This window comes from Grampus griseus (assembly GCF_964374135.1).
Source record: "Grampus griseus genome assembly, chromosome: 15".
Classification (NCBI taxonomy): domain Eukaryota; kingdom Metazoa; phylum Chordata; class Mammalia; order Artiodactyla; family Delphinidae; genus Grampus; species Grampus griseus.
In genome coordinates, this window is record NC_139009.1 from 19,250,553 (window position 1) to 19,263,173 (window position 12,621).

Consider the following 12,621-nt stretch of genomic DNA (forward strand, 5'->3'; position numbering starts at 1 on the left):
GAGAAGGAGGGGAAGGAGGGGAAGGAGGGGAGGAAGGAGGGGAAGGATGAGGAGGGGAAGGAGGGAAAGGAGGGGAAGGAGGGGAAGGAGGGGAAGGAAGGGAAGGAGGGGAAGGAAGGGAAGGAGGGGAAGGAGGAGGGGAAGGAGGAGGAGAAGGAGCAGGGGAAGGAGGGGAAGGAGGGGAATCGTTGGGGCTGCAGTGTAGAGCTCTCTCCCTGTTCCCGCTTCCCGCCTGGGCTGCAGTGCAGGCATCAAACAGGGCGGAAGCCTAAGCAGTGAGAAAGGAAGGAGGCTATTTTTAGCACCGTGGCCAGGGTGTGAATGTTGGTAGAACTGAGCAGGGCCTGAAGCTGTCTGCATGATAGAGGGAAGAAAACCTGTTGGTTTTTAAAGGTCAAAGGCCAGGTGGAAAGTTGTGTCCCCATCCTGGGGAACACCCCGAGTGCTGGCGAGACGCCAGCAAGAACTCCACCAGGTCACACACACAGGAGATTCGTGCTGTTTCTTTTCCCTTTTCAACCTCCAGTAAATTCCTGTTGCAGCGATGAGACCATGCCCAGAGGGGAGTGATGAAGATGCCAGTTCATGCAGGACTGGGCGAGGTGGGGGGGTGTGCCCGAGGCAGCACCAGCAGTCCCTCCCACTTCCCACCGTCTGGGCTCCCCTCGCCCCAGCGGGTGGTGACGTCTGGAAGCCTGCAAGCCTGGTCCAGGTGAGCAGCGGAGAGACGGACAGGAATGCGCCTCTGGGGGAACACCTCGCCTTCCTCCTGCCGGTGCCAGCTCACTCCACGTCCCCTGTGCCTGTGCAGGACAGACGCACTGTGACTCCCGGGCACTGCCAAGAGTCTCCGAGCAAAGGCTGCTGACGTCTGCTGGGGACAAGACAATGTGCAAGGATAGCGCTGCTGGGACGCTTACCTTTCAACTCGGGATATGCCAAGAGTGACAATACTCACACCCCCTTTTAGGGAAGGGGGCATTCTCTTTTCTGGGGGTATCTCGAGTCTTTGGAGTCCTTGCTTAGGTCACAGGGTCAGGAAATGTTTCCAGGAAAGAAAGAACTGTGTTCACAGTGCAAGGTTTGGAATGTGGCGGTTTCATGGGAAGAAGAATCGTGACTGAGGAGAAGGGCAGAGATGTGCTGAGAAGCGCTGAGTGGAAGGGGAGAAAATCTAGCCGCGTGGCTGAGGACAGCAGAACTTAAGGGTCCACCTGAGTGTGCAGGCTTTCCATTTGACTCTCCACTAGTGGTGAGTTTCTCAATATTCCTCCTGGGGTCAGAGGACAGCACTAGGAGCAGAGGACCCAGCTTCGATTCCAGTTCCGGCACCGAGCTCCTGGGTGGTGGGCCTTAGTTTCCTCATGTGCACGAAGAGTGGTGGGCCAGGTGGCAGACACGCCTCTCCTCGTCCCCCAGTTCCTGTGTGCCCCGAGGAGAGGGGCTCTGACAGGCTCCCCGAGGGCAAGTCAGCTCCTGACTGCCTCGTGGCTGCTGTCAGGAAGGGTCTCGTCTGCATGCGCGGTGAGTTCAGGGAGAAGCCTGCCCCAGCCTTGGAGGGTCCGTGGTTTCCAGGGCAGCGAGACAATTTCTGCAGCTCACACTGCCCATCTTTAGCTTGCACGATCCCTGAGTCAGTGGAGGCTCAGAGACAGCAGGTCCTGGAGTGCCAGCAGGACAGAACCAACAGGTTGGTGCAGACGGGGGAAGGCGGGGGTGTCAGGAAAAGCCCGGAGGTTGCTCCAGGATAATACTGCTGAGAAGGGCCTGGGAAAGTTCCTTTTCTGGATCGTGGGCTGCAGCCCTGGCTTTTCTGCCTGGAAGATCTGTAACTGAGGAAGATGGCCTAACTTTTAAACACAAGAGGTGGGGGAGCGGAGGGAAGAAAAGACTGAAAAATAAAGAGAAATGTCAAGGCTGCACCCAAGGCATCTATCCTTGAAAGAACCCTTCTCTTGAACTGATTAGTTGTCCAATCATTTTCGTCCCTTCCTTTCAGTGTGCAGGGCATGCCCCGAAACTGCAACACCTTGGAACTGGAACTAGATAAAAGTTAAGGTCCTGAGATGGAAAAGCGTGAAAGACTAATTCCTAAAGGCAATGGGCATTTGCCGGTGAGGAAATCTGTACTTCTATCAATTTTTTTAGGAAGTGAGAAGGTGCAGCTTGGCCAGGCATCATGGGAAACGACTTGGTCGGCTTGGCAGAGTCAGTGTGATCCCACGCGGGCTGTGCTTTGGACCCCCAGAGAGAAATGATAGTGGCTGGGGGAAATCAGGAGCAAGGAGGCAGCGGCAGCCCCGGGAGTGACCTCTGACGCCCGCTCCCAGAGCCGGTTTCAGCCAGCGGCGTCTGGTCTGCCACCTGCATCCCAACACAGGTGACACCAAGGCCTGCCCGAGGCCCAGGCCCACAGCAGTGCAGGACGGGTCCGGGCCTGGAAATGCGGCCCAGCCGGTATGCTGGCGGGGCTGAGCAGAGAAGAGGAGCAGCTGGGCTCATAAAGGAAACCCCGACTTGGATCTCACGTGTCGGGGTGGCTCTGGCTTGGGAAGTGTGACGAGGAAAGGGAGGAGGGAAAGGGGCCGTGGGGCGGGCAGAGAACACCGTACTCACCCGCGCTTCCTCTCTGTCCCGGCTCCTCCGCTAACCTGTGCAGCACAGACACAAACGATACACTGAGGTCACAGTCGGGGTCTCTTTGCCACCCGGATGTTCACCTGGGGCCTCCCTGACCCATGGGCTCCTGGGCTTGCCTCTCCCCTTTTGCTCCCCGTAGGTCGACTTTGCCCGACCAGGTATGAAAACAGAGGTGAGTCACCCAACCTACAACCAGCAACTGCAGCTGACCTAATAGAGCCATGGAAACAAGTGCCTCTCAGGAGGAGGAGGACGATAATACTAAAACAGAAAGGAATCTGCCTTAAACCTAAGGAGCAGTTACATCAGGGGGCACCGTCCGTGTGGTTCTGAAAGTGAACAAGGTGAAAATGGTCTAAACTATGATAGGAGCAGTAGTTCCTTCCCGCAGACGTATCTGCTTGGGATGCTAAATCACACTCCTGTTCACCCTGAAATCGTGAACGATCGCCTGGACCCTCAAAAGCCTGTATCTGTTCTCACCAAGGACCACTGCTGGCAGTCTACCAGACACGCACTAGCGTTAGGTGTGCAAACCGGATTTATAGCTTCCAACACCGTGGGGGCAGGTTCTGGGAGAGGTGATTCTGAAGGACACAGGGACATAAAATGAGGCCGTGGAGCAGCTGAGACGAATTTAGGGCTCTGAGGTAATATGGGGGAAGTTCTGTTAGCCTGCGTTTCATCTATATAGTCTTGGTTGTAAGTACTGACTCCTCAAGGTGAGGGGATGCAAAGTGGGAATCCAGCGGAGCAGGAGCATTCCCCAGGGTGCAGCCAGACAGGGAGCCAGGGCAGGCAGGGAGAGGCCGAGGCAGAGGTGAATGTGGTCGGGAAGTGTGGCTGAGTCGTGAGTTCTTCAAAAGTGCCCATTTGGCTCGCACAGTTTTTGCACTGAGCAGACTATGCCTGACAGGGTGCTGACCCAGTTGTGTTTGTATTATGTCAGCATGATTTCAACCCCAAAGAAGCAAATTGCTCTCTCTTTCTGGTTGATACTTATTGCCCTCTAATGCCTAGGTGACAGTAGTTACGGCTACCTTAGTCTATAGTAAGATCTCACGCCTAGATCACAGTGGAGAATCAGAAGGTCCGTCCATGGTTTTAGAACTATACCCACGTAACAGCCACACGTTAACTACAGGGACATATCCTAGGACCTTATACAATGCTGAGAGTCAAACATCCTTTTTAAACCCTACCCATCTCTCACCCCAACTCTTAATACTCTTCCCCTTGGGGATGACACCTAAAAGCCACAGAAACAGAAATTCAGGCATTCTCACGAAAAGATTTCACATAGATGTACAAAGCAAGAGGTGCAAAGGAAGAAGAGATGTTGACAGGGCAACACAGGTGCCAGGACAGAGGGACCCTGAGGGCACCGGGTACCAGACAAGGGAAGCCACACCCAGTCCACGTGTGAGACAGAGCCCACATCCAGACTTGAACCAGGTCTAAGGCTACAGTCTGTGGTCAGGGCAAGGCCCAGGTGGTCACGGCACAGTCCCCTGTGTGCTTCGGGGGAGCGGGGCAGACTGAGGAAAGGCCATGGGAAAAGCTATTGGGAAGGGAGGGGGGTATAAGGGAAGAGAGGCCAAAGCAGCAGCTGTTAGGTCTTCAGCCAAGAACATTCCACATGAACGCCGGGATCTGGTGGGACCGTGTGTGCGTGCATGCGTGTGTTTGCAGCATGTGTTTACCTAAGCGTAAATCTATCTCTGTGTGTCTCCTCTTCTCTTCCCCTCTTGCACTACAACCCTCCTGCCTTATTCCTAGTCCCCCATCGGTATGCGGAAGTCCGTCTTCTCTCCATTTCTTTGCCGCATTTCTAGATGTTTCAAACACCGCTGCCCTCTACTGCTGACCTTTTGACGGCCATGCCAAATACTTCATTCTCAGCAATTCATCATAGCTATCGTCCACTTTCTCCCAGGCCTTGCTCTGACTCACTCGATGATTTCAGCACCTGGAGTACATTTTTCTTCTCTCCGTTTCTTCCTTGGCAATTCCAGTGTCCTTGCTGACAAACTTCAAAGACCTCACTCTCTTATCCGCACCAGCCACTATGGGCAAAAGCTCCGGACACACCCCTCCCAAGATGCTCCCCCTTTCCCATCACAACTCCCTTTCCCGTATCCACTTCTTTCCACCCTTCCTTAAGACTTCTCTCCCTTCATGTGGTCTCGCAGTCGGCTCAGACTAAAGCATGGGCACTGGTGTTAGAGACACCTGGGCTGAGTCCAGGCTCTGCCACTTACGGCCTCACGTTGTTTAACCACCCTGAGCCCTGTCTAGAAGCCTTCCCTCACGGGGCCGTGGAATCAAACAGGAAGAGTGTGTTACGTGCAGAGCATTTAGCAGGGACCCGAGAGAGCTGGGCCGGCTCCACCTCGGGCTCCACAGCCTCCTCCGGGCAGCCACCCACTTCTCTCCCGGACAAAGTGCTCTGCTGCCCACCAGCCTGTTTATTTCCTTACGTTTATGAATCTACTGACATCCCACTACATGCCAGGCACTGTTCTAGGCACTGGGGATACAACCTGAACAAAACAGACCGAAGTCTCCACCTTGTGGAGCTTATATTTTGAAGGAATCCAGCAACTGGACATATTAATACATCACAGAAATAACAGCTAACTCTCAAATGTCCAAAGAGAATTGTGTTATCTGTTCAGGGTAACATAGAAACATGAAGATTAAGAGCATGAAGTTTGGAGTGAGAAAGACCCAGCTCAAATCCAATCTTTACCACTTAATAGCTAGTTGATCTAACTTTCTCTGCGCCTGTTTCCTCATTGGTAAAGTGGGGATATCATTATATTACATATCTCACCAGGTCGTTGAGGACTGAATGAGATTATACATGGAAATCAGTTAGCACAGCTCTTTTGAACATACATTATTTTTAAGAAGGTTTTATATACAATAAAATGAGGAAGCATTACTGTCCCGTGCTGATATCTTTCTCTGTTGCTTTTAATTCCTCCGAGAAGCCACAAAGCCATCTGGCTCTTCTGTCCACAATCATCTCTGCCTTTTCAGAAACTCTTCTTGTATTTATAATCATACGCTCAAAGTTCGATGACTAACTTTTCCTGCCACTTCCTTTTATCTCCTATTTATTTTGCATATCTTAATTTTGCTCTCCTAACTGTATTACAAACTCCTTGAGGCAAGGGGTCACGTTTGGTGTTTTAATTGCATCTACTTCCTGTATCCCATCCGTCTATCGTAGTGTCAGGAGATCAGGAAGCTTTTGTTGATCCACTGACACAACCACCTCTAGGGAAAAACTTGATGGTCAGTTGGGAAAAGTAGGGAGAAGGATCCGTGGGGGTCTGAAAGCTCTGGGGAAAGGTGGCAGCAGGAAGGAAGGCAGAAACAAAGGGGAGGGGGGATTCCGTTCAGGGGCTAGGGCTCTGGCTCCCATTCAGACTAGGGGTCCTGGAGCTGCCTTTAGCTCTGTCTTTCCCATTCTGCACCTTCTCTTCTTCTTCCTCTGCACCTTCCCCTGCTGTGAAAACAAGTCCAAGGAGGCCAGTGACCCTTCGGCACAGTAGAAGCATAGGAGGAGGGAGAAGTGAGTAGCTTAGGAGGCTTGGGAGGAAACCCTAGCTAAAAGCTCATGGCTTCAGGTCTCCAAGGGTGCTGAAATCACCTAGTCTGCACCCTGTGTGGTCCATGCCCCAGCATCATGTCCCCATAAGCCCTGAGCCCAGAGCAGTGCAGTCTGATGTCACCCATCCAGCTTCTGGCTCTATTGCTGGCTTCTCTAAGGTGATGATATCTACTAAGGTATATGGCTAATACCTTGCATTCAGGTTCAAGAAAACAATGATAAAAGTGTACAGCAGGGAATACCTAGATGAACACTGGCTTTCGTTAAAAACAAAACAAAACAAACATACAAAAACCTGGTTTTAGCTGATGACAAACTTAAAATGACTGAACAGTGCAAAGTGGCTGTGTGGAAAAAAGCTAATGCCATCTAAGGTTACTTTCCCTGGGGCCTGCTCAGGGCGGTGGCAGAGCTCACCGTGCTGGGGGTGGAGTGGGGGTCAGGGGGAAGACCCCTTGCAATGTGGAGACGTGCTCAGCCCTGGAAACGCACTTTGAACCAGGGCCTTGCAACACTTGGGCACACGGGATGGTCAAGTGAAACCCACGTCACATGAGGAATGGCTGAAGGAACTGTGAACGGCTGCCTAAAGAGGAGAGGCTGCGGGAGAGCCACGTGACCTGCCATCAAACACTGGAAAGGCTGACATGAGAGGAGGGGCTGGGCTCATCTGGGCAGCTTTAGAGGGTGGAATGAGGATCAGTTTGCTATAGAAAGGCAGATTTTGGCTCCCTGATAAGGAAGAACTTCCCAGTGAGGAGAGCTGGTCATGAATGAACTCGCTGGGAATATTCAAACAGAGGACTTTTATATCAGGCAGCAACTGGATGAAATGACTTCCAAGATCCTTTCCAACTCTAAGAGTCCATCATTTGTGAAAAGATTTCAGAAAAGATGAGGAGGGCAAGCTATGGATATAAACAGCATGTCCACGCCGTACAGAATACATGGAAGATAATTTGAGCACCTACTCTCATTCTCATGAAAATCTCGACAGTGATGGTAAAAACAGGTTGGGGACTTCCCGGGGACGCAGTGGTTAAGAATCCGCCTGCCAATGCAGGGGACGTGGGTTCGAGCCCTGGTCCAGGAAGATCCTACATGCTGCGGAGCAACTAAGCCTGTGCGCCACAACTACTGAGCCTGCACTCTAGAGCCCGCGAGCCACACTACTGAGCCTGCATGCTGCAACTACCGAAGCCCGCCCGCCCTAGAGCCCGTGCACCACAACTGCTGAAGTCTGTGCTCCTAGAATCTGTACTCCACAACAAGAGAAGCCACCACCATGAGAAGCCCGCGCACCGCAACAAAGAGTAGCCCCCGCTCGCCACAGCTAGAGAAAGCCCGTGTGCAGTAATGAAGACCCAATGCAGCCAAAAACATAAATTAAAAAAAACACATGTTGGTGTTGGGCTCTTCCACTCACTGAGAAACTGGCAGCCTGGCATGTAAAGGGAGTTTACCTCTGTGTTTGATAGAGATACTGGGCCATGTGTGGGGCTAGTCCACATCTACCATGGACCTAGAGTGGAGCATCAGTGAAAGGGGCCCTCGTGGGATTGCAGACATGATCCCTTGTCCTGTGCGGGGATAAGGGCAGTGTGGTGGTAAGAGCATCGCTTAATGTTCAGACCTAAGCTCTAGGACCAGCTTTGCCCCTTCAAGCTGTGTAACTTTAGGCAAATCTCTTTTCTGATAATCACTCACCGCATTTCTAAAGTAAGGGGAGTGGACAGTGCGATCTCTAAGGTACCTTTCAAATACATTACATGGTTTTGTTAAAACTATCCTTTCTTACTAGGAGACATTGCTGAGTATCCCCATACCCTTACTTATTATGAAGCTGTTTGGTCTCTATGTGCTTTGTGTTTAATGATGTCTAGTCACCTCCCAAACTAGTGTGATGAGCTCATGAACCACTCATTTTGCACAAAACCTAATACGTGGCCATGAGGCATGAGTGTGGTTAATTTCCATGCCTGAAATCCCCTAAGAAATTCCCTCCAGAAGTGGGATTTCTGGCATCTGTGGGAGCTATGTTAGGGAAGGGACTTTCTAATCACCCATGAGGTCATCTCAAAGGTGGTCATCTCTTCTGTTTATGTGTGTGTGGAGGGGAGCAGTGCCTCTAAAAGGGATTGAGAAATGGTACCAGCACGGAGACAGTGTTACTGTAATGCTGCCTGAACAGGAGAACTGGCATCTTAACTGTACTGAAAAAACCAACACAGGCCACACACTCATTCTCTTCTAAATGAAAACAGCAGATCTGAGAGCGAAGCCATGGGCCAGACCTTGGCCTGGTCCCATGACAACACTAAAGGCATACGCTTTCTCCTACAAAGGTCTGAAGGAGTACACGAGGCTCGCCTTCCCTAAGCGCACGCACAGATGATTTCAATGTATTGTGTTTCAATAAGTACATGTGTCTGAATAGCCCACAGAAAACCTGCTTTATATTTTTATTCAATAACCTTGTTAAGCTAGTTCAAGGTATCCAAAAGCATTACATTAGGTGGAAAGACACAAAAGAGGGCCATCTGTATGAGTGACCCACAGCACTTAGGAAGGGAATGTGTTTGTTTAATATATAACACGGGAATCTGACCACCATAAAAAAGATTAGCAAAATACCTGACGGCTACAAAACTGATGTAATCATGGGGATTCTTGAAGACATGCTGATAATGGGAATGGCATTCTATTTTTTCTCCCCTTCCCGGGTATTATGTAAGGGGAAATATGCCATGAGGTAAGGGTCTCTGGAAAATCACTGAAATAGCTAAGAGACAGACAGACTGAGAAAGAAGTCATAGATAAGACTGAACATGAGGAACGAAGGAAGCAACAGACTCAGGTTCATGAACTTCCAGTGAAATCAGAGCCTCGTCATGGACAAAAGGAGAGAATAGGGTTTCAAAACCAAATCAAATAGGAGAGAGCAGAAAGGCAGCCGGGAGAAAGTCCAGCAGCTTTTGCAGCTGATGCGGTTCCAGTCATCCAGGAACGCTCTGGAGAGAGACAGCTGAGCAGGCCTAAGGAAAGAGCAGCTGTGGAGGAAGCACAGATGGAAGACAAATTAAGGGAGGAAGGGGCCTAACTGAGCTGAATTTCTTTAAGGTCGGAATTGTGTTTGCTCCACAGGGCATACTCTTAAGAGGAACCTAAACGTGTGATTATCTCTATGTGATCACGTGTGGGAGAGAGGCTCCCAGGATGAAGGCATCCAGCGCATCCCTGGAAGGCAAGACGACCGCGTGGTGAAATTAGGGAGACGCTTTACCACGCAGTGAGGCGGCGAGGAGGGCGCGGAGGGGGAGGTGGGAGGCTGGGCGGGCGCTGTGGGCGTCACCTGAGTGGAGCTCCTTCACCAGGGATGACATGGTGCTGGTGATGGAGTCAGCGGCCACCAGCAGGTCATTGCGGAGGTCTCTCCTTGTACCTGAGGGCAGTCAGAGCAGATGGCGATGCCAGGTGGGTCGGGGGGAGAGAGCTGAGTGAACGCCTGGGTCGGCGGGGCCCTGGGACTCAGGGCAGAACTCCTAGGGGGAGATGGGCCGAGCAGCTCTGCCCGCTCCCAGGCCGTCAGGAGCACCGGCACCCAGGTCTGTCTGTGGTCCTCCTCCCTCTTCTCTACCTGAAGAGCAGGACCCTGTCAACTCCATACTTCTCAGCCACAATCAAAGGAGGTGGATTCTAGAACAAATGCTCAGGCAGGACTTACTCGCCAGCTCCACCTCCCTGCTCTTGTCTCCGCCCCAGGAAGACTTCCTGAGCTGCCTTGTCTTCCCCCAACCACATAACATCGCTGGCCATTAGCTCCACAGACAAGGAGGCTTCAGCAAGGTCCTGTTTAGAGTTCCACTCCTTCTCTTGTTTGCTCTAAGGACTTTCCAGGCCGAGTGCCCGACTTTGGGGATGCTTCCATCCAATTCCTCCGGAGGAGGCAAAGCCCAGAGGACAAGGCACTTCCCACAACCCAGAAAAAAGAGCACAGAAGCCCAGGAGGCCTGTACTTCGCACATGTACAAAGCCTGCAGACCTTCTGTTGCAGACCAGCCCATCTAATGAGAAGGGGTCAGCGCTTGACTTATTTTTACTGTATGTGAAAATCTGATCATTTAAAGCGAAGTGCACAAAAGAAAAGAAACTGGGAAAACCTCAGTAGGAATCTTGTCCACGTTTCCAAACCCCCTCAGCGCTCCATTATACTCTGCTCCCGGACTCACCCTGGGCGAAGGCCTCCTGCACGTCCCCGCCAACTCCGCTCAGCGGGTCCTGCGGGCAGTGGGTGGGTGTGGAGCCAGCGGAGGTGGAGTGCACGGGCATGGGCATCGAGCGGCTGCCTCCGTGAGTGGGCGACGTCTGCGGCGATCCTGTGGCCTGAGCCTGGGAGAATCAAAGAGATAAAACATGTCATCTCAGGTGCCTTACCTCTTTGAGGAAGGGGAAAGTCCTTTTTTTCAGTCAACCTGAGCCAGCCCAGGGCTTCAGTTCAGTGGTGCAATGCAGTGCACGATCACATTTGAAAGGAAGGAGTCAGGCTGCCTCCAGCACTGGTGAGAGGAAGAAAAGGGAAGGAAAGGGAGAGAACAAAGGGCGAGGAGGGAGAAGAGGCAGCAGGAACACTGAAGAACGGACTAAAAGTGGGAGGGAAAGGGGTAGAGGCGTGCACAGGGAGGGGGGGCCTTCCAGGTGGACAGATGGAGCAGAGTAGCTGGTTGGAGGATCTGGGAGGGGCTGGGGTCACACAGCTGGGAAATAATATACAAACACCTTTGAGTTTTGTTTGCAAACACATTCAGGTGCATTATTTCATTTGATCCTCATAACAACTTGTGAGTAGAAGGGGCACATGTTGTTTTGTATCTATTTTACAGAAGAAAAACAAGGATGAAGAGAGGAAGAGCTCTGTGTCAGGCTGCACGTCTCGTCAGCGGGAGATGCTGGAACAAGCCCTTCTACTTTAAGGGCAATGACACGTGTTCTGCGCCTCTGCAGCTGCCAGGCCACAGGGAGCGTGCCTGAGTTTGTGGGTCAGGAGTCTAGCTGCAGGCTGTTCCCAGGAGCCTGGTCATCTGGCCCGTCATGCTGCACTCGTCGTGCTGCACTCGTCAAGCACACACAGTGAGGTCTTCTGTGGGCCATCCCGTGGGGACTAGGTGAGAATGGACACACACATTTAGCGGAAACCAAACTTTCCTTGTGAGGCTCTGCCTCAGTTTTGGAGAAAGCGTGGAGCAATGGGATAAAATTTAAAAACTCCGGTTAAAGGGAGCTCGCTGAGATTTGGGCTCTGCTGCTCTTCAGAGGAAGGGCAACTGAGGGTGGCATATAGAGCGGGGTTTTCTTTGGAAGCAAAACTGGGAAAATATAACCCAAAGTGTGCAAATGAGTTCAAAGGAAGATAATTATCTTTTGGGATCTGGCTCAGAAACCCCGCGTACAAACAGAACCTGCCACCTCGAACAGGCTGACAGGCTGGGTGCACAAAGCCCCAGCTCAACGCTTCACCCAGCGTGAGCACCGGACCAAACGGAAATGATCTGTTCTCCATCGTTCTTGCTTTGATTCGTGTCTGTGTGTTTTAATTTGAGAAACTTAAAAAAATACAGAAAGCTTAAAAGTGGAACATAACAGACCACTCAAATTGATAATTAATATTGTGTCAAATTTATTCCAACCTAAAAACACTGCAGATAAATCTGAAGACAGCTTTCACCACTAATTCTTTCCAGCCCCCTCCTCTCTTCCCTTCAGAGGCAGCCACCGTCAAAGGTTTTGGTGTGAAACTTTCTACCTATGTGTACATATGTAATTATGAATAATATATGATATTTCGTGCCTTTAAATTTTGCATGAACGGGTATCATACTGCACATATCATTTTGCAACTTGCTTTTATCATCTAGCATACTTTAAAAAATGTTATTGAAGTATAGTTAATTTACAATGTTGTGTTTAATTTCTGCTGTACAGCAAAGTTAGCATACTTTTTGAGATCTTTCCATGATAAAAATAAATATGAACTTAGACCCTTACCTCACATTATATACAAAAACTAACTTAAAATGGATCATTCCAAATATAAGAACTAAAATTATAAAACTCTTAGAGGGAAAGATTAGACAGCGACTTTTCAGATATGACACAAAAAGTCTATACTACAAAAGAAAAACAGATAAATTCGACTTCATTAAAATTAAGAACTATTTTTAAAGGACACCTTTAAGAAAGTGAGAAAAACTCAGAGGATGGGAAAGATTTTTGCAAATCATATATCTCATAAGGGACTTATATTAGGAATATCTACACAACATGGTAAATCAACTATACTTCAATAAAAAAATTGATTAAAA

At 50.4% G+C, this 12,621-nt stretch overlaps 1 protein-coding gene across 2 annotated transcripts in view; it reads right to left on the bottom strand.

Moving 5' to 3' along the window:
• Nucleotides 1-591: 591 nt before the first annotated feature.
• Nucleotides 592-12,621, bottom strand: part of DTNB (dystrobrevin beta) — a 246,682-nt gene continuing 234,652 nt past the window's right edge. For both annotated transcript variants that reach the window (XM_082672075.1, XM_082672074.1), the window contains 3 exons: nucleotides 10,492-10,651; nucleotides 9,615-9,704; nucleotides 592-803 (listed from right to left, as the gene is read on the bottom strand). In XM_082672075.1, coding sequence (XP_082528201.1) covers nucleotides 784-803; nucleotides 9,615-9,704; nucleotides 10,492-10,651 — 270 coding nt within the window. In that variant the 3' untranslated portion in view covers nucleotides 592-783. The remainder of the gene's footprint in view (nucleotides 804-9,614; nucleotides 9,705-10,491; nucleotides 10,652-12,621) is intronic.